This window comes from Lactuca virosa, chromosome 3 (genome assembly GCF_052849685.1).
Source record: "Lactuca virosa cultivar CGN04683 chromosome 3, Lactuca_virosa_CGN04683_v6, whole genome shotgun sequence".
NCBI classification, from domain to species: Eukaryota; Viridiplantae; Streptophyta; class Magnoliopsida; order Asterales; family Asteraceae; genus Lactuca; species Lactuca virosa.
Window position 1 is genome coordinate 140189494 of NC_136428.1, and position 21758 is coordinate 140211251.

At 38.2% G+C, this 21758-nt stretch overlaps 1 protein-coding gene across 1 annotated transcript; it reads right to left on the reverse strand.

The window, feature by feature from the left end:
* Positions 1-16841: 16841 nt before the first annotated feature.
* Positions 16842-20171, reverse strand: LOC145162646 (cysteine-rich receptor-like protein kinase 2). The gene is made up of 8 exons (XM_079081728.1): positions 19771-20171; positions 19259-19659; positions 18882-19004; positions 18647-18774; positions 17974-18184; positions 17634-17877; positions 17387-17546; positions 16842-17135 (listed from the first exon to the last, which is right to left on the reverse strand). The coding sequence occupies exons 1-8, from the start codon at positions 20169-20171 to the stop codon at positions 16884-16886; spliced, it is 1920 nt and encodes a 639-aa protein (XP_078937854.1). The 3' UTR covers positions 16842-16883.
* Positions 20172-21758: the final 1587 nt, after the last annotated feature.

Sequence of the window (21758 nt, forward strand, 5' to 3'; positions counted from 1 at the left end):
AATGGTACACGAGACAATCACAGACTTAGACTTTCCCTTTACCTTTTGGTCAACCGGGTTGACCAAGGCCGATCCCCTTCCATTGGGACGAGAAAGCTTTTCTGGACTTCCAATGTTACCATTGTCCATGTCCATGGAAGTTTGAGAAATAGATTTTCCATCAATATTTGCTTGACCATTGCGCCAAATCATTGCTGATTCAGCAGCAACAAGCAAATAAGAAAGATCTATTAGGGTTATGTCAGGATCTGTCATATGGTAGTCTTTAATAAACTCACTATATGACTCAGGAAGTGACTGAAGAACCCAGTCAACACCGAACTTCCTTGAAATAACAGCACCCAACATTCTCAACCTGTCTATGTGTGACTTCATTCCTAAGACATGAGTGCACACAGGTCTTCCATCTTTATGTTTCATTTCTAGTAGAGCTTGAGTGATCTTGAACCTTTCAAGTCTTTGGGCTTGTGAGTCAGGGAGAATAAATGGAGGAGGTGGGGGGAGTGAAGCATGATGTTGAGGGACATCATCTTCAAGAGGAAAGCTTGTTTCAAGCGATTTGGGAAGATCATAGTTGTCTGAACCAGACATCTACAATGGGAGAAAATCAAGTTAGTTGATTCAAGTCCTTAATATAACACCCAATATGAAATATTAAGGCTAGGACCCAACACAATATTTTATAACTTGGAAGAGGGATGCCGTAATCCAAGCTATAAAATATTTGAAGGTAGGTGAATGACGATTCACCAATTTCCACCATGAAAAACGAAATAATTTATTAGGTTTTATTGGATTTGAAACTCCTAGATCTTTTGAGATTCATTGAACTCTTCAATGGCATGTTTCAATCTCGATTGTGCCCTTCAGGTTTTGTGACTGGGATGCCGAGGATCACAAAACAAGGTATGAATAACCATGCAAACTTACTCGGTACCCTTAATATTATCACCTAATCGATGTGCCGGTTAACCACACACGCTCCACCGATCTATGATAAACATTAAGTCACCCTTCGTGATCCTTACTAGTCCAAGTTAGTGTGCCGGTTAACCACACACGCTCCACCAACGACTTGGTAAGGTACAAAGTGTGAATTTCATGGGTTAGCACCATATTCACATTTTCCTAAAGTAACTAAGATTGGGAATTTATAAAAGGTTTAGTTAATTTATAATATTCATTACTTTTAATGAGAATTTAAAGTCATTGTCCTACCCGTTCGGCTAACGACCCTCCACCGATCAAGGAAGCGGTGGGTGAGAATGGACACCCATTAAGTTGCCATTTTATAGGCAACAACCTTATACCCCCCTTATAGACCGGCTTCGTGAATGAGGCCTACTAACGGTAAAATGACTTGATCTTATACATATATATAATAATTAACCATTAATGTTATAAATAGTATAAGGGTTGAATTTTAACTTTTAAAACTCTAAGGGTTGGAATTAAAGTTTATTAAAGTGTGTGAAACTTTACAAATTCCAAAACTTGAGGGCAAGTTTTGTAACTATCCAAAACTTTTCATTTCATAACTTATGAATTAAAGGTTCATAAAAATGAAGACTCTTCATTTTTATGTAACTTATGTGTTTAAATGTGTGTTTAAAAGAAGTGACCTTTGGATATCCATAACTTGAGGACAAATTATGGATTCCATTAAAACACATAAATGATCAAGAATTAATCCTAAACAATTCAGCAAATAATTCCTATCATCTTCTAAATTCATAAGAACATGAACATGATCATCAAAGTTTCAAGAATTATATGAACACATACAAAGCATGAAATTTTGATATAAGCTATTGTAAATGGATTAGAACAACCATTACACCAACTAAAACAAGTTTTAAAACACCAAAACAGTTTAGGGTAATGTTTCTAGTCCATTTCCAGCAGCAAAAGTCGAAAATCTGCATTCTGAGGCTCCTACTCGCCGAGTGCACGAACCTACTCGGCGAGTAGGATGAGTTTACACATGAACTCGGCGAGTCCCCCCATGGACTCGGCGAGTTCATCAGTCAGACAGCAAAAAATCGACTTTTTATCACTATTTTGCATCAAGTATCAAACAAACAAGCCTAGGCTCTGATACCACTGTTGGTTTTGAGCATTCTAACACTTCCTAAGTGTACATGCAACCCTAATAACCTTGGATCTATGTTTGTCTAAGGTACATGCAAAATATTATTTTCCAAGGTTTATAACCTATCTAGCATGGCATGGGGTACTTTTAAACATAAAAGGACTAGATGAATTACATACCTTTTGTTGATTGTTGATTCCTTAGGGTTTGAGAGCCAAGCACCAATAATGTGAATGCCTCAAATGGAAATCACAAATCACCACAAACTTGGAAAATGTATGAGAGAGTATACTAACACTTAGAAATCAGCCACCACTATTACACACACACTAGGGTGTTATTTCATGCAACATAAGCTTGTTTATATAGTGTGCATGGTTAGGGTGAAACCCTAATAACCCATGTATTTTCCTCTTCCAAGGATCCATGGGTTAAAAGCTTCATGGATCATCCATGGACTTCCATATAAGCTTAGCCCATTAACAAATGAGCATTAGCCCACACCATATAAATACAATAGCCCATGATTTAATTAGTCTTCCTTTTAATCACTAAATCAATTCATAATTAATTCAAGATTAAAACTAATTAAATAACATGACTTTATATTAATATATTATAACTTATAATATATTAATAAATCGTAAGTATACAATTCTCATAAAATTATCCATAAACAATTTGGGTGAAGTGCAACCCAAATGGACCATGCTGGGTCGGGTCAAGTATATACCAAATAAGTTATGGACTTAGACACCTTATCCAACAGAAATATTCTATGGACAACTGTTCTTCTGCTAAGGTCCCCATGGCCTTCGGTTATAAGATCTCTGCTGATCCCTCAGGCGAATCTGTGGATCACAAGACTTATAGAGGCATCATAGGCTCCTTGATGTACCTCACCGCAAGCAGACTAGACATCGTCTTTGCAACTGGTGTATGTGCAAGGTATCAGGCCGACCCAAAAGTATCTCATATGACCGCAGCCAAACAAATTCTACGGTACCTGAAAGGAAGCAAATCCTTTGGTCTATGGTACCCCGCAGGCAATGATTTCAGCCTGCAAGCTTTCACAGATGCGGATCATGCCGGATGCAAGCTCGATCGAAAAAGCACTTCAGGAGGATGTCAATTTCTGGGTGAACGTCTAGTCAGCTGGTCTTCAAGAAAACAAAGCTGTGTCTCTCTCTCAACCGCAGAAGCAGAATATGTGGCCGCAGCCAGCTGTTGCTCTCAAGTCCTTTGGATGAAAACTCAACTAATGGACTACGGGTATAGAATGCTGCGGATACCGATCTATTGTGACTCTAAAAGTGCTATCGCTATTTCTCATAATCCAATTCAGCACTCCAAGACTAAACATATTGAACTACGGTATCATTTCATTAAAGACCACATCTTGAAAGGTAATATTGAACTCATTTTTGTCCCTTCTCATGAAGAGATTGCTGATGTATTCACAAAAGCGCTCGACTCAACAAAGCTCAACACTTTCCTGCAAATGTTAGGAATGATGAATCCAAACCCGCAATTCTTTTTGAATTGTTAGCTACCGCAGTCCATCTTTGGCCTCCGTTGCGGTTCTAACTGAGAGTTACATATGATAGATGGTTTTGGTACCGCAGTCTAGGTACCGCAACCATATGTCATACGTATCTATCATGGGTCTTTATGGTCTGTTATTACTAATTTTTGTACAAGTGTTTTCCTCTCAGTTCCTCACTACAGTTTTTCATTTTCATCCGCGATGACGATTCTCAACCGCAATGATCTTTCCATCCGCGATCATCATAATAATTTCCCATCTGTTTCATCAACTCTCGAATCCTTGTGTGCTATTTAATGATTCTTCATTAAATAAAATAAAACATTCTTTTAGAAACTGTCACATTCTCTTTCTGAATAATCCTCGTGTCAGGCCTATTTTAGGGACGATGACAAAAAGAACGATTTTTCAATAAACTCATCCTTAATTTGTCCTTTCCTCTCCCTAACACGTCCCATCCGTTCCAACTTCCTCTCCCATCACCCCCACGACCACCTGACGTGTTGACATGCGTCTGACCTTACATTAAATGCAAACTCCTTTTGGAAATCTCCCAAAATCTTTTTAAACCCGTTATAATTTTTTGTGTGGCTGAGATTTAATCCAAAAATCATAGATTCCCCCCCAAAAACCCCAATCGACGTTTTACCCTATTCTTTCCATTTACCTAGGGTTAAACAATTTTCACCCCCTTTATAAACCCATCTTCTCCCAAAAACATTTTACGCTTTCTGTTTATCGATTGTTTCTTTCAACCTTCAAAACCCTCCATAACTCTCCAGAACTCTGTTTCTTTTCTTTTCTCAAATCATTCACAATGGTGAAATCGGGTGCATCTAAGAAGCAATCCAAGGCTTCAGGTTCAGCAAATCCAACAGTTTCCGATTCTCCAACAATTGCTTCAAGTAATTTCAGAGCAATATTTGAAGATCATCCCTCATACAATGCCCCCACCAAGCTTATGATCAAATTCTTGAAGAACCACATACTGTTTGGTCCATTCGATGCATTTACAGACGTTGTTCCTGTTTCTACACTCTTTAAATGTGCTTTCTCTGCATATCGCCCACTGGAAAACCCCCAAGAAGTTCATCTCCACCTCATCAACGATTCTTTGGTCATCTTGTCCAAAGAAAAATTCCTATCCGCCATTAATCTTCTGGTTCATCCTTCCATCAAGATTTTCTCACCATCAATGACTGACGTAACATCCGCACTCTACCAGATGGGGTTCAGAAACCAATCCGGGGGACTGGTGAGTTCAAAAAGAACCAACTGCCTGCGGTCTGGCAGTTTGTATGTCACTTTGTTATCCGCTGCCTATCCGGCAGAACCGGCGGCATCGACAACATGGGTCTAAAGCTTTTGGAAATTGTGTGGAGCATCTTCACCGGCCACGACGTCAACTATGGGCAGATCCTTTGGGACGATTTCCTCCAATATATTCCCAAAGAGCACCCAAGGGAGAACCCAACCGAGCTCATTTTTGCACGGTTCTGGTCACTATGCATCTCAGACTTGCATGCGGATGCTGGCATCGACATGGGCAGCGACATCAACTTCTTTGTCACTAAGGATCTTAAAAGGTACAACCCTTCCTCTGACCAAACTTTATTTGGACCGATCTGCAGGCTCCCCACCCATATTCTTACTTTTCTTGGTCGTGAGACTGCTGATGTCTCAGACCATATTGAGGCCACGGAGGGTATTGCCCCATACCCTCCTACCCCGCCTCTTCCATCCGCAGCCATTAACCCTAAGGGTACTGCAGTCCCCTCTACCACTACATTATCCAATCTTTCTCAAAGAAGAAAGAAGTTGGCATCCAAGAAGAAACAAGGCACACCCAAACGAACCGCACCCACCAAGAAACGCAAAAGACAACCTTCCCCAACCGTATCTAGCAATAATTCAGATGAGGATAGGCAACCAATCTCTATCCTCAAGAAAAGGAAAACAACCGATACCTCTAGCCATATGCGTGACCGGACAGATGCTGAAGCCTCTCAACAGGCTCCAGTTGTCCTTGGGGTGGCCGCACACCCATTCGACACCACCATCATCTTCGAGTCAGACTCAGACAGTGAGTCTGATTCTCATCTACGTGGAGACTCCCCCCAGTGAACTCCCAAGAGGATGACACTGGTTCACGCCCTAAGGTCTCCAGGGCTTCCCGACTGCATGTCTTTTCCCCATAGGATTTGCACTCCAACCTTCTTTCTGTCACCCAAACACTACAAACACCTTCCCACCCGTAGGGCACTTCTTTCGCCCATACCAGAACTGGGCCGAGGCTACACTTGACCACGGGTCAAGGAGACCAAGGAAGCCTAGGAAATCCTACTCTGCTTTCATCTTTAACAGGTGGTTTAGGCACGGTGAGCACAAATGTGCAAGCATCCGTGAACCCGAAGGACACTTCGGTGCGATTTGAAGGATTTGACGGCGATAACTCAAATGACTCCTGGTTACAATACAATCCAGTAACCGAGTCGGACAAAAAGAAATATGAGTCATTCAAGAGGGCTTTCCAAGCCCGCAAGGAGCAACAGATCAAGCAGCAGCAACAGAAAGAACAAGAAATCCAATCCGTGGCGCAGTATTGGGCAAATGCTATCAGCAATGCTAATACCGTAGCCACAATTCAAAAGGTTCAAAACTGGATGGATCAGATGGCAGCAACTAGGTTGAAAGCTCAAGCTTCAGGCGCAGCCGTGGGTACCTCCAAAGTTGAACCTACTCCAACTCTTATTCCATCTCCCACTCCTACTGACCATCCATCTCAAGACGAAGAGCCTGTAATTGAACTCAGCTTAGTTCCTACCTTCGGTCTTGATGATGGCGACATCCAAGAGGTCAACAAGCCAAGCCCTTCAGACGACGACCTGATGATGTTTGAAGAATAGGAGTCCAGTGGTTCTCAGCATTCAACTTCCAAGCCTAAAGAGAAGAAGAAAAATAAGAAGAATGTTGTCACCGGGAAGGAGTTCATGAGTCTTCAAGCCAAAGTAGATCAAATCTTGGCTGCGGTTAAACCTACTCAACCACAATCTGAAGACTCTCTAGGACCGCAGTCATTGATTGAAAGAATTGAACGACTGGAGACTAGGGAGCGCATGGCTGCTGATCGAATCTCTCTTAAAATAGAGATGGGGATCCGGTCCCTTGACAACAACCGCAAGGCTGACCATAAGGACTTCATGGCTGCAGCGGAACGCCTCATCACTGAGGTGACCACAATCAAAAAGGATCTCCAGGCAGCCATCGCGGATCAAGCTGCTCAGTCTCAGAAAGTGATAGATGAGACTCATACTGCTTATGAGTCCACTATCTCTGTTCTTCAAGCAACTATCAACAGACTGCAGAAATCCCTTACCTCCAACTTCCATGGCTCTGAGATCCTCCAGCTTACCAAAGAAATCCACAAGTTGCTCTTCAGCTCCTCCACTCCAAACAATTCCCAATTGGCAGAAACCCTAAAAGCTCAATTCCAAGAAGTTTTTGCCAAGGTGGATGGACTTAAGCAATGGCTTGAGGAAGCACCGGTGTTGCATTCCTCAAGAGGGGGAAGTGAAGCAGAAGAAGAAGTCCATCACTCTGATACTTCCATTCATCAGAGTCCCCCCACCACCACTGAAAAAATTCCAACCCCGCAGCCTTCGCCGCCACCATCACAACATACTCCATCTCCTCACCCTTCACCTCCGAAAGATACCCCCAAAAAGCCTGAGACTCCTCCTCACTTCAAAAATCTTGAGGAGAACATGTCATCCACAAGCTCCACAGACTCCCCTGCCACAGCCCAAAGAAAGCATGACTGGAAGGCGGCCAAGCTTGCTGAACTTATCTGGAGAGAATGCGGATTCGACACTATGATAGATGAATCCTTGATTAATTCATGGGTCAATCCGCACCGCGGGCTATTGGATGAAGACTACACACCGCACCTCACATATGCTGAACCCCCTGCTGATGGATACTGGGATATTTCAATTTCTCCCAATGCCAAATACTTTGCAGTATTTGAACCATTTGACTGCAGCCTTCCTGATCACAAACGACTGCCAATGGAGTTTGAAAGACTTAACCGATTCTATGCTAAGCATAGCTCCTCCATTGAGAATATATGGTCTAACGATAGACCATCAACAGTCAAGAACTACAAGATCCGAAAATTCATGAAGGCTGACTTCGTCCAGTATACCCTCACCAGAAGGGAGCATGACTACATCCGCACCCAGGCAGACTTTCCAAGCATGAATCCGGAAGAAGTTTTCCTTATTGCTAGAGTGTTCCAGAACAAGGCAGAAAAGCACCCTAAAATGCAAATAGCGCTTGAAAAAGCCAACTCTTTTATGAAGGATACGGTCTGTGACTTTGCAAAAATAGATGCGGATATCTACCCTACCATCATCAAGAAATTTGACCTCCCACCACTTGAACCTGTGCCAATGCCTACCGAAGGCTTCCAAGAGAGATCACTAGGCGCAACAAACTTTCCTGAACTTGGAGTCATATTCAAACGGAAGACTGACAACATCAAATACTTCATTTCGATGACTGTCATGCACCGCCTGACCAAGAAACAGCTTGACATCTGTCGGACTGCAATTGAAAGATCAAAGCATACTACCGAAGAAGTCAAGTTCGAAATAACAAGAAGAATCACATGGTTGGAAAATGTCAGGAAATTTTGGTGGATTTTGATCAAGTTCCTCAAATTTGATAGCTGAACCGGAGTTAAAGAGGTCACTTAGGGGGAAATTGTTGAATCATAAAAGTGACCCTCTTGAACTCAGCTACCGCAACGGTTCAGCACCCGGAGTCAACCTTGTCATCAGCAACCGCATCAGCACTCAAAGTCAGCTACCGCAGTCAATCTAACTGGATTACTTTATTTGTCATTTATGTAACACACTCTATTATCCAGTATGCCTTGCACGGCTGCTTATAGAGTTGTAGTCTAGTGTAGTTTTGAGCCTCTATAAATAGAGACTTATTCTCTCATATTGAAAACCTCTGAATCACCGATAACTTATGCATTCATTATGAATACAATATCTGAAGTTATCTTTCTATCTCTCTTCACTCTTCACTTCTTACTTAAACATAACTGATTATAATCTCTCTTCGGAGCAAGTCTTTAAGACTTAATCACTAAGCGTGATCTTCCTTATTAACTTGGAGTGAATGCATTCCTTGTTATGAATCAGCTTAAGTGTATTCTTGGTATAACAACTGCTGTCATTTCTATTTTCCGCAACTAACTCTCTAACTATCTAACTTTATTATTGTTGAGCTTTTAGATCCTTTGAGATTAACTATTCCACAACATATACTTATTCTAACGTTTGTTCAAGTGTGTCTCCAAAGTTTTTCTCTCAACAGGTGATACATTTATCAGTGATAGCACACTAGTAAATTTTGATGAACCTAACAACTACAAGGAATCCATGACAGGCCCCAAGTCTGGAAAATGGAAAGAGGCGATGGACAGCGAGATTCAGTCCATGTATGACAATCAAGTTTGGAACTTGATTGACAATGTACCAGGTCGTAAGACGGTTGGGTGCAAATGGATCTTCAAGAAGAAGACCGACATGGATGAGAAAATACACACGTATAAGGCACGATTGGTTGCGAAGGGCTTTACTCAAACTCATGGAGTTAACTATGACGAGAACTTCTCACTAATGGCCAAAATTAAATCTATAAGGGTTATGCTAGCCATAACTGCATTTCATGATTATGAAATATGGCCAATGGATGTCAAAACCGCTTTCGTAAATGGGAAGTTGGATGAAGATGTTTACATGAGTCAGCCATAGGATTTTTTCAATGCAAAGTATCCTAATAGAGTGTGTAAGCTTGAGAAATCCATTTATGGATTGAAACAATCATCTCGCAGATGGAATCTTTGTTTCAATGAGAAAGTCTGAGAGTTTGGTTTTTCGAGAAGCGAGGATGAGTCCTACGTATATTTCAAAGCTAGTGGGAGTATAGTTAGCTTTCTTGTATTGTATGTAGATGACATACTTCTCATAGGAAACGACATCCCAACCTTGCAGGAGGTTAAGTCCTGGCTTGAGAAGTGTTTTGCTATGAAGGACTTTGCGGAAGCTGCTTACATTCTTGGGAGAAGGATATTGTGAAACAGTAGTAAAAGACTAGTAGGACTTAGTCAAAGTACCTACTTGGACAAAGTGTTGAAACGTTTCAACATGGAGAACTCCAAGAAAGGATAACTACCTATCCCGAGCAATACCAAACTGGGTAAGACTCAGAGTCGAAGTACCGATGCTGAGAAAGCAGAAATGAGTCGAATACCATATGCTTCTGCAATTGACTCGATCATGTATGTTATGACATGTACTCGCCCTGATGTGGCTTTTGCTTTGAGCATGTTCAGTAGGTATCAAGGAAATCCTGGTAAAGCTTACTGGACTGCGGTAAAGAACATTCTCACGTACCTCCAAAGGACAAAGGACTGGGCCGTTATCCTCGGTGGGAGTGATGACTTGAGAGTGACAGGGTATAGTGACGCCAGCTTTTAGACCGACATAGATAATTTTCGGTCTCAGTCGGGCAGGGTATTTACCTTAAATGGAGGAGCAGTAACTTGGAAAAGTTCCAAATAGGAGACTGTAGCTGATTCAACGTGCGAATTAGAGTACATAGCAGCGAGCGAAACATCGAAGGAGGTGATATGGCTAAGGAACTTCATCGGAGACCTTGGAGTTGTACCAGCTGTAAAGTAGCCTATGGAGATTTACTGTGAGAACGAGGGTGCGGTCGCCTTAACCAAGGAACCAAAGGATCATGACAGATCCAGGCACATCGATAGAAAATATGACTTCATAAGACATCGAGTAGAAGAAGGATTCATCATAGTGAATGTAGTATCGTCAGAGGAGAACGCAACAGATCCCCTTACGAAGGGACTGAGTAGGGTTAAGCACTTGCAGCATGCTATGAGTCTCGGGCTGAAGGGCGATATTAGTTTTAGTGATTAGATAGATATTTAGAAACTTGTAATAGCTAAAATGTAATTGACATTTGATGATTGAATAAAAGGAGTTTTATTTATAAGTAAAGTTACAATCTTGTGTCAATTGTTTACTATTGTTTCATTTTTGCATGTTTAGACTTCCAGAATAATAAGATTATTCAAACTATCCACAGTCGATCATGTTTTGGAAGTCGGTTATGAGACTAGACTGTCATGAATGCGTTTGTAAGATTGTCTAAGGTGTTAGACATAGCAGAAGATATCTACAATATTCATGAGTTCTCTTGAAATAAGATTTGAGTATTAGACTAAACCCACGCTTATAGGAATCAGTCCATGGAATTTATCACGAGTGATTGTGAGACGATAATATCGTATAGTTTTCAAACCAAGATATATGAGTTGTTGATTGCAAATTGATTGTACATTGATAATACGAAAACACATCAGTAACTTGATCTTATAAAACGTATTATTGTGTGTGATTTAACGAGTAGTTAGTACAAGCATATAAGTCGAAGTTTATCTGTTCCTTTTATCCTAAGAGGATTAAAAGTGATATCTTGGGCCCCTCGATGATTTTGTTTTGACTTATGTGTTGGGCCCGGTCAGGACTCAATTGATGTGTTCAATTAAGTTCTATATCAAACAAATCAGAAATTGGGAAACAAACTGTTGGATAATGAGTATGACTCTATTCCATGTCTTTTTCCACACGATATCTTGTAGAACAGAGGATTATATGATCCCTTATCTAACGGACGCGTCAGAGTTCGACAGCGGCTTTTAGGAGCTACGATTGCTAATTGGATTTTGAAGTCATGCTTATAATAATAGATATTAGACTTGTCCAAGTGGGAGATTGTTGGATTAGGTGTCTAAGCCCATAACTATAATTGGTATGTACTTGACCCGATAGTAGCATGGTCCATTTTGGGTTGCCTTCACTAAAACAATTTGTTAGGATGGATATTTGAGAAAGAGGTTATTTGTGATTTATTAATATATTATAATAATAATATATTAATTGAGAAATCATATTATATAATTGGTATTTATCAAGAATTAGTTTTGGAATTTATTTAGTGATCAAAAGAGACTAATTAAATTAACAGGGGCTGATTATGTAAATCAGTGAAACATATAATTTGGGCTAATGATCCATGATTAACTAGTAATGGACTAAGTTCATATAAGAGTCCATGAAGTGTTATTGGATTAAAAGCCTAAGTTTATGAATTAGGGTTTACACGTGATCCTTGGAATTCTACACTATAAGTATGTTCCCTTAGCTCCAAAATCGACACAGAAGTGATTCCTCGAAGAAGCTAGCTGATTTTGGTGTCTCCAAAACCTCTCTCATATTCTTCTAATTGTTCTTGGTATTTGTGACTTGATTGAGGCATGACACTTGAGATGCTAAGCTCTTATAAGGCCAAGAACTACAAGCTACAAATAAGAGGTATTCTTCTAACTAGTTTTTTTTATCTTGTATATCTCAAATTGCAAGCTAGTTAGGGTATATGCTTCGGAAAATGAAATTGCATGTATAATTAGAGAAAACTTAGATCCAAAGCATCTAGGGTTGTATGTGCACCATGGGAGTGTTATAGTACATAAAACCCATCAGACACTACATCTGTAACACATCCTCTTGTTAAATGTAGACTCATTGGCATAATCCCTAGTCTTTCCACACTTGTAACAAGTCACCTCTCTGCCATATTTTCCACAATGTTTCTTTTTGCACTTCTCACACCATTTTTCTTTACCTCTTCCTCTACGGACTTTGAGAACATGTTCTTGTTGGACTTTGAAGATCCCTCAATTTTCCTTTTCTTGCCAACTTCAACCTTGTTGGCGGTCCTGTCGTTGATCATTTCTTCAACAGACTTAGCAACCCATATGGTTGCCTCAACAGTAGGTGTCTGACGTACTGGCACAGTAGGTTTGTCCTTATTTTGTTGAAGTAGACGCCTAGTCTATTCCATCTGACGATCCAACGTCATATGCATCATTGCTTGTACTCATGCCATTGTTATTGGATCAGGTGCAACTGCTACTTCTGGTGCACGCCCAATCACTTGTGGCTCAGCCTGCGGGTTACCGCTTCCCAATCCCCTTTGAGTTCTCACCATATCGATCTATACACCAAATCAGACGTTCGGTGTGCAGTCACGAGATTTAAGATATGGAAAGCTTTATTTACGATAGAAATATAAATCTCCTTATTACTGCGAAAAGTTACATGACAGTTCTAATACCGTAATTAAACGTTTAGAAATCTGAACACATAAAATTTCCAGATCAGGTCAGCATCAGACCATAGATCTGATCAAACGATATCATCATAAAGCATATAAGGCATCTTACAACATAACTCATTTAGCACATAAAAGCAATTTAGGCATCTTCCTTAAATATGCTAGTGCTTGTGTCTATTAAGGTGTACTACCTAAAATATATTAGACACTCTTCTCACGATCATCGCTTAGAATTCTAAGTTTAATTCTAGAAATTTCCTACAAATTTCTAGTTCTCTTAAACTAATGCTCTGATACCAACTGTGACATCCACAAATCCACGGTCATTTTAAAAATTTTATTTATCCTTATTTAAAAACCAAAGTAGCCATTTTAGAAAGTAGTATTGCGGAATTTGTTCCTAGAAAAACATGATAATAATATTATCAAATCATTTCCGAAGAAATGTATTTTTTTTATATTAAAACTTTGGGATGTCATTGTATTTACAGAAAAATAAGTATAAACAGACCTTACATTCATTTATATTAATGATTTACAAAGGGACAATGAATCACTTATATTAGCACCAACATCTAATCAGAGTTTGACATTGTCTTTGGAAAACACTCTTTAATTGTTATTCGGAGTTAAACTTGCAATTATAGTTAGCAACTTATCCAAGTGGGAGATTGTTGGATTAAGGTGTCTAAGGTCCTAGCTAAATTGGTATAATGTTGAAAAATAAAAGTAAAGTCCTTCTAGGGTTGCCCCCATTACCAAGAATTAACTTAGATTGATTTAAGGAGAGAGAGATATGATTTATTAATATATTATATGATTGATATATATTAATCAGAAGTATCAATAAATTAATTCAGAATTAATCATAATTAATTTAAAAATTATTATGGGTTAATTAGAATTAACTAAAGATATAAATTATAAAAATTGTTATTATAATCTGGTTTGATGGGCCGCATAGGGTTGTTGGATTACAGAAACATAAGCATAAACATACCTTACATTCATTTACAACTCCCCGTGTTCACACCGGACGCAGCCTATAAATAGAGGCGAGGATCACCCCAAAAACTCACATCTTTCCCATTCTTTCTCTCTCAAACACCCCTCTTAGCCCCTCTCATTCCCTAGCACTTCCTAAGTGATAGAGGCGAGTCGCGGAGCGCCAGAAGGCTCCACGAAGAAGAGTTTAACATTGTCTTGGTTAATATTATTTATTCTAAATAATCTTATATTAAAAAGTCATTTTGATGCTTACTGTCTCCAAATTGACTAGCCCGAATCTACGGACGTTACAAACGACGTCATCACAAATCGGAAATCAGTAAATAGAATCGTGGACATTAAGATTTATTCAAATCCATGTATTGTGTGCATATGATGTCAGGAAGAAGAAAGGGATAGTGAATCACTTATATTAGCACCAACATCTAATCAGAGTTTGACATTGTCTTTGGAAAACACTCTTTAATTGTTATTCGGAGTTAAACTTGCAATTATAGTTAGCGACTTATCCAAGTGGGAGATTGTTGGATTAAGGTATCTAAGGTCCTAGCTAAATTGGTATAATGTTGAAAAATAAAAGTAAAGTCCTTCTAGGGTTGCCCCCATTACCAAGAATTAACTTAGATTGATTTAAGGAGAGAGATATATGATTTATTAATATATTATATGATTGATATATATTAATAAGAAGTATCAATAAATTAATTCAGAATTAATCATAATTAATTTAAAACTAATTATGGGTTAATTAGAATTAACTAAAGGTATAAAGGTTGAATTGTAATTGTTCGATAGTTGAACAATAAAGAGAATATAGAATCCACCATACATAGCCGGTTTTTTGAAGCCTCATGTTAGGGTTCTGGAAGCCTCTATTTGATAACCAGGAAACTAGATAATTACACGATTTGAAATATTAATATTATATGTTCAAATTTAGCGTTTCTAGGGTTTCTAAACAGCTATATATAGAGTCTTAATCCTTACAATTTTCGGCTATGCTTTCTTAAGAACTAGATCCAAAATTATACCTTTCTCCCCTCTCTCCTCTCAATCTTTAAGTTTCTTGCGTTGTTGGTATGAAACATTAGAGGCTTTGCACATTCTTGGATTTAGGTTTTCCAAAGAGACAATAAGACTTTGATTTGCTTGTTGGCTTTACAAAAGGTATGTATTCTAAACATGAATTTCGAAATTCGTAGGGTTTAGTTGTGTTCTTCATAGTATGTTGCTATGAGATGTGAAAGAGACATAGAACCTTTAGGTTGCGTCTACCCTTAAGTATATAAGTGAAATTCAGCATGTACATTCTGTTTGTAAACTAAATACCCCAACAGATGTACCAACCTATTATTTTTCCTTTTCTATGATGACAATATGCGATGAAAGAATTAATTAGTAGTTATTGGTGACTCCACATTATTTCCCTTAGACGAAACTCTACTCATCAGATAGTCAACTTTCGACCTTAGATCCTCATTTATTCTTCTTTATTCCTCTAGGCTTTACTGACGGGAAGCTATTTTTTCTTTTGATGAGGATCTGGCTGGAGGGGTATGCCAATATCAGGTTCTGTGCCAACCCCTTTTACAAATCTACCATATTCTTTTCCAAATACCAATAATTGATCAATCTGCCTCTTATGTGGTAACAATTGGTGATTTTTTCATAGGGACTTTTGGAATTTTTGTTTTCAATTTCTCTTTTAGACCTGATAATTATCCACTTAATTATATTAAGGAAGAACGAGACTTGGCAATCGACATACATGGTATTTCAGAGGACATATGGTGAATTTCTCATGGCCCACAACATGTCGTAATGAAATATGGTGTATATCACATAAATGACTACCTATTTCGTATAAAATCCCGTGAAGGTATAGTTACCCAACATAATGGGGTTTGCGTAGAGTCGACTGACACTCACATCTCTAGAAAAGAAGAAGTATCCTATGAAAACACATTTTATTATGGTGTTCTACAAGATATATGGGTTCTAGATTATCATATAAGAAAAATTCTTATGTTCAAGTGTGACTGAGTTCATAATAAAAAAGGGATTAAAAAATATCATCTTAGTTACACGTTGGTAGAACTAGATACATCAGGGCATAAGGACGATCAGCTCATACTTGCCTCAAAAGCACAACAAGTATTCTATGAGAGAGAGTTAAAGGATAATAAAAAATCAATTGTGATCATGACACCTTCACAAATTACAGAGATGCATATGAAAGCGATGATGAGGAATAGAATATAATAGTTTTACCACACAAAGATATATATATATATATATATATATATATATATATATATATATATATATATATATATACACACACTAAGTTTACCGGGGTCTGTTTTTGTATACCCAATATTTTTATTAATAATTATTTTGATATTTTTTTGTTTTTGTTAATATTACATGTTTGGCAAATTTTTCTACTTCTATCCTTTCTTTCCCTTTTTATGCATGTGGAGTTGATCATATTTATTTATAATATGAGGTGCATGAGAATAAATATAAATTTAATGTGATGAATAATTTGAATAACCAAAAAATATTTATAGCAATGTTGATATATATTTTACAACTTGTAGCTAGTGACAAATCGTGAATATTAAATCCAATGCTTTTAAAACCTATTCAAACCAGGAATCAGATCGGTACGGACGTTTTCTTAAAAATTGGGATGAGCGGGTATGATAGATTCGTTAAAAAAATGTTGGAACCGGTTTTTTGGACTTTGGATAAGTAAAAAATACATTTATTTTATTTGTAGTAACAACCAACATAATGCCTGAGAATGACCACCACAATTAAATGGAGAAAATTTAAATTATTTTTAAATAATCAAATAACGAAAAAAACATATACAAAGTCAAATGATTTTAGTCATTTGTACATTACTAAGCACAAACCACAAACATCTCAATTTGTAATGACTAGTCGCATGGAAATTTACTTGAGTTCTACTTGAATTCTCATATCAGAATCGTCCATCATAGATCTCGTTGGACGTTTTACCTCCGATGAAAGTCCACTTAAAAGTATAACCACGTCAGACATCGATGGTCTCGCTGAAGCCGTTGAATGTATGCACATCAACGCTATCTCTATGATTTTCTTTGCATCTTCTTTTATATATTCATTTGGATCTAGTGTAACGTCCATGAGATTCAAATGATCGTCGTTTTCATATAGACTCCTTGCCTATTATAGTAAATGATAATGAAAAAAAGTTAAATTCTTAAAAAATGAATGGCTGCACCCTTCATGACTCGTATTCTGTCCAAGTGTGGGATTCGATCTCATACACGTTAGGTTATTGATCATGAGATACCCCAAAACAACAATACAAGCTCATCATACGTGAAAAACAAATCAAATCAAACTCAAGATAAACTAGAGAATTGAGGAAGCATATATATCATGTGCTAATAGCATAACCTTAAGATGCTTACATGATCAACGAGTTTTAGTAACAGAAATTCATTTTGAAGCATGTCATTGGAGCATTTTCCACTAATGATTTCGAGGATGACGACACCAAAGCTGTATACATCAACTTTCTCAGAGCACTGCCCGTTAATTGCGTATTCAGGTGCTATATATCCATTAAACCTGGCAAAAGAATGACAACTACTATTTAGGTTTCACAGTTACTGTACAAAAGGAAAATCCATATATGGGACTGGTAAGAACGTATACAAGGTGCCTGTAACTTTGGCGCTAACTTTGGTGCTGAGATGACTTTTATCTTCTGGCAATAGTTTTAGTAGCCCAAAATCAGAAATTTTCGGTTGAAATTCATCGTCCAACAAAATGTTGCTGGGTTTTATATCGCTATGAATGATTGTGACATGGTACTGATCATGTAGATATGCAAGACCCCTGGCTGTACCATATATTATATCAAACCTTTGTTGCCAATTTAGGGTACCCCGTTTATCACCTAAGGTACAAATTTATTAGTTGATTAATTCAGTGTTCAATTTTCAAATTGGAAGAGTGCATACAATTAATAACTATAAACGTTAAATTAACTCACCATAGAGAAATTTATCAAGGCTACCATTTTCCATGTACTCAAGGACAAGATACATGTGAGATCCTTTACGACAACATCCAAGGAAACGTATGAGATAGCGGTGATGAACATTACTGATAATTTGGATTTCACTATCTAAGTCGGTTTTTCCCCTCTTAGATGCTACGACAATTTTCATTATTGCAACAGTAACTTGATCCTTCATAACACCCTGATTTTGCCATATACAGAAGCAGTTAAAAAGAAATACACCTCGTTAATTATAGCTTCTCATGCAGTAGCTTGATTTTTTTTTTTAAATTGTTGTTGTTCCAAAAAGAAAAATAAAACACCTCGTGCATGTATTACTAATTAATTGGTTAATGTTCACTTCTAGTACGATTCATTCTAACATTTTTATTCAGTGCAGGTATAGCATTTTGTAAGTTTGAGCTAGTCCAAGTGATCATTAGGAATTTCTACCAGGAATCCTAGTCCATTGTTTTGCCTCTATATAATGGGGCATAAAAATATTGTTTAGATCATGTGATTGCTTAATGAAATCACAAAGAGTTTAATATATATCTTGATTAGTGTTGAGAGATTATGTACGTTTATACCAGCGGGTGTGTGGGATCATTTCTATACCGATAGAAATATTCCGTAACCTCTTTTGAACAGAAACAAATATTACCTTATACAACATGTTAAACCCGCCTCCGATTATATTTTCATTCGAAAAGTTATTTGTAGCAATTTTTAAATCTTTGTAGGTATAAGCGGTTGTCCTTTGCAACAAGTCGATTGCTCCAGTTGAGTTATCTAGTAATTTCAGATTGCACATAATTAGTACTGCTAAAAGAACATGAAAAAAAAATAGAGACATGTACTAGCACAAAATTGTCTAATTAAGATCATGTAATACTAACCTTCTCTGAGGTGTTTTGACTTTTTGTATTGACGACGCCAGAAGAAAAATGCAAGGATTAGCAACAGAAATCCTATACCACCAACAATTCCGCCAATAATGGATCTCAAATTTCTTGAATAGCCTGTAAAGTCCATGATCTTTAGATAAGCATTGGCTATATAAAAACAATCTATGGACTTGTGTTTTTAGTTACAATTCTTCTCATGGCCGGTGTGATAAGTATAAGTATATAGAGATCCAACCGCTAAAATTGGAGTGTCAAACTGATATGGACCTAACGATGGTTCATCTCTATTATGGATATGACAAGAAAAATATAACCTTAAAAACAAACATAAAAAAAAAAGTATACTTGTAGAATAATAACTGTCTTACCATTCGTTAAGAAAGATGCGATATCAGTTGTTTGATTGGCTTCAAAAAATGGAATTTCCGAATACCTCATAAAACATCCATCGTCAATCGCCTTTCCTGACGTACTAGGAAGACAATTATCTAATAATCTAAATCTGATCTTTAAACATTCTGCACACATACTCTGGCTTATGTTGCGGCCACATTGTGCAATTGCATACACTGTTTCATTGGTTCCAGTAATTTGCCTTGTGGAAGCAGCAAAGTAACTTGGTATTCTTGGTATTGCGATCCGAAGATCTGAAAGCAACCCACTTGCTGTTTTCTTTTGTTCCTTTGGATGCGAAGATGTAGTATTGCCACATATTGCAATAGTACCAGTTTTCATTATAGCATCATTGTAGAAGTTTTTGTTCTCATACCTGCAGCACCACAAAGTCTTTTAGCGAGACATTTCAACTATTTGAGGAAACCTTAACAAATTTCTAGGAAAACTAAAGTAATTTATATGGAGAAAGGTAAAACCTAATCACCTGAGGTCGCAGTCATCATAGAAAACATGAGCACCATTTCCCATGCCACATACTTTCAAATAAGAAACAGCTGAGTCAAAACAAGATAGACACTCTGCAGTCGAGAGATGTGCCCTGCACAAAGCTTGACCATAGACGGATTCGCCATTAATCACAGTCTTTGAAACGACGTGGTAATTATTGACTCGGGATAACTGCTTTCTGAGGCTAGAAAGGGTGGTGTTGAGGTTTTTAAGAAAAACTTGCCCGTTCATGCCTCGGTAGTAACTACAATACCACCTGATCATTGTGTTATTCCTATCGATCTTCTGTGAAATTACTGGCTGTGCCGTTGATATGAAAAGAACAACCACTACACTCACCATCCACCACCATGACTGCCATTTTGTGTTCAGTTTCATGATATACTCTCTCTTCAGATGTGTTACGAAGCTGGACTCCACTCTTTATTTATAGGAGAAGGTGGGTTAATTCGAAATTTCATAATTCTTTTTTATAGTTTAAATAAGGGAAAAGAGGGCCAGTTATGCATCCTTCTTGAATAAAATAATTTATTCAATATTCATGTTCTCCTTTGCTTAATGAACATGCCATTGCGCCTCTGTACTTCGAATAAATAACAAACATCAACATTCTTCTTCGATAAATAATATACTCATGTCGTCCTGTATTTAATAAATATGCATACTACGACTATATGACACAAAAAAATACTATTAAAACTAAACATAAAATACTGTTTTGTCGTTGGTACTCTTTAACGGTGTTTTCTATACGAATATATAGATCATAGAATGATCATAAAATACTAATACCTTATAAAGATAGATATGCAGTACGCTTCTTAATAGACGATGATATTTCTTCAAGGGTTCTAAGTCTATTAATACTCACTCCTTGATCACCACCCTGCAATGAGAAACGATTCGAAACAGAGCATTACAACTCTCCCCCACTTAAATTAGATTTTGTCCACGAAATCATTCGTTACCATCCTCGGCACGCCAAACAACCTGAGCAACACGGCCACGACCCAGAGCATGCCATAACCTTCCCAAGGCAACTGAAACCAACCCTAGCAGGGCTCTCCAACCCGAACACGAAAGAATCCTCTCACCACCCGACAATAATCCCTTGCAAAATAGCCACAACTACTCAATCTGAAATCTGAAGTCTATATTGGTCTGACTCCCCGACAGACCGCCCAAGCTGAAACATCACCAAACCAAGTCTTCATCGATTAACAGACCGAACACAACACTCCCAACCCTGATCATCTTGATGCTACAAACAGAACAAGGTTACTGACCATAACTAGATGCAGAACACCTATACTTAACAAAAGGCTCAGATAATCCTTTGAGTAGAAGATCCATCCCTACAACGGTTAGATTCAAACGAGAGCTGCGCAACAGGACCAAATCAATTTCTCTAAGATTATTTAATCCCACTGTAAGTGACTTAGCACTTCCGAACAACAAGCTATTCCACCCACACGAATCTCAAATCACTACTACTGTCTGAAACATCACACTGTCTCCTAATTGCTTTCCCAAAAGCACCTGAGACCTCCCTGGTCCCATCTTGTCTACCAATTAGCAAAAAATACCGGACTCCCGCTCGGTTGCTGAGCCAAAATACACTCACACAGTCGCACTACACGACATCCGGAAGAAAACCTCGACTGGCACTAATTTCCCGAACCGTCACGACACCATCCCGATGCTAAACTGAACGCTACAGGACCAACTGTAATCTTAACTCATACCCGGTCTCCCACGACCAACCAGTTCCTGATTCCAAACATGTTGTGGCCCTCCCACGGCCTTGCGAATAGACCCACCTTGACCTAAACCAAGAAATCCTTGAGCAATTCACATATTCGCCACAATCTCACTGTTGTACATGGACCGGTGTATGCTACAGGCCACCCCACAGTCTTACAACACTTCCCACACTAACCGACCGAATGTCACGGGCCACCCCGC

What these genes read in the sequence shown, in the direction of transcription:
- LOC145162646 (XM_079081728.1), bottom strand. Translation starts at nt 20,171, where the DNA reads ATGAAACTGAACACAAAATGGCAGTCATGGTGGTGGATGGTGAGTGTA. An exon ending in TATGATGACTGCGACCTCAG is followed by an intron (nt 19,660 to 19,770) that starts GTGATTAGGTTT and finishes GTGGTGCTGCAG; the next exon opens with GTATGAGAACAAAAACTTCT. An exon ending in GTCAAAACACCTCAGAGAAG is followed by an intron (nt 18,775 to 18,881) that starts GTTAGTATTACA and finishes TGAAATTACTAG; the next exon opens with ATAACTCAACTGGAGCAATC.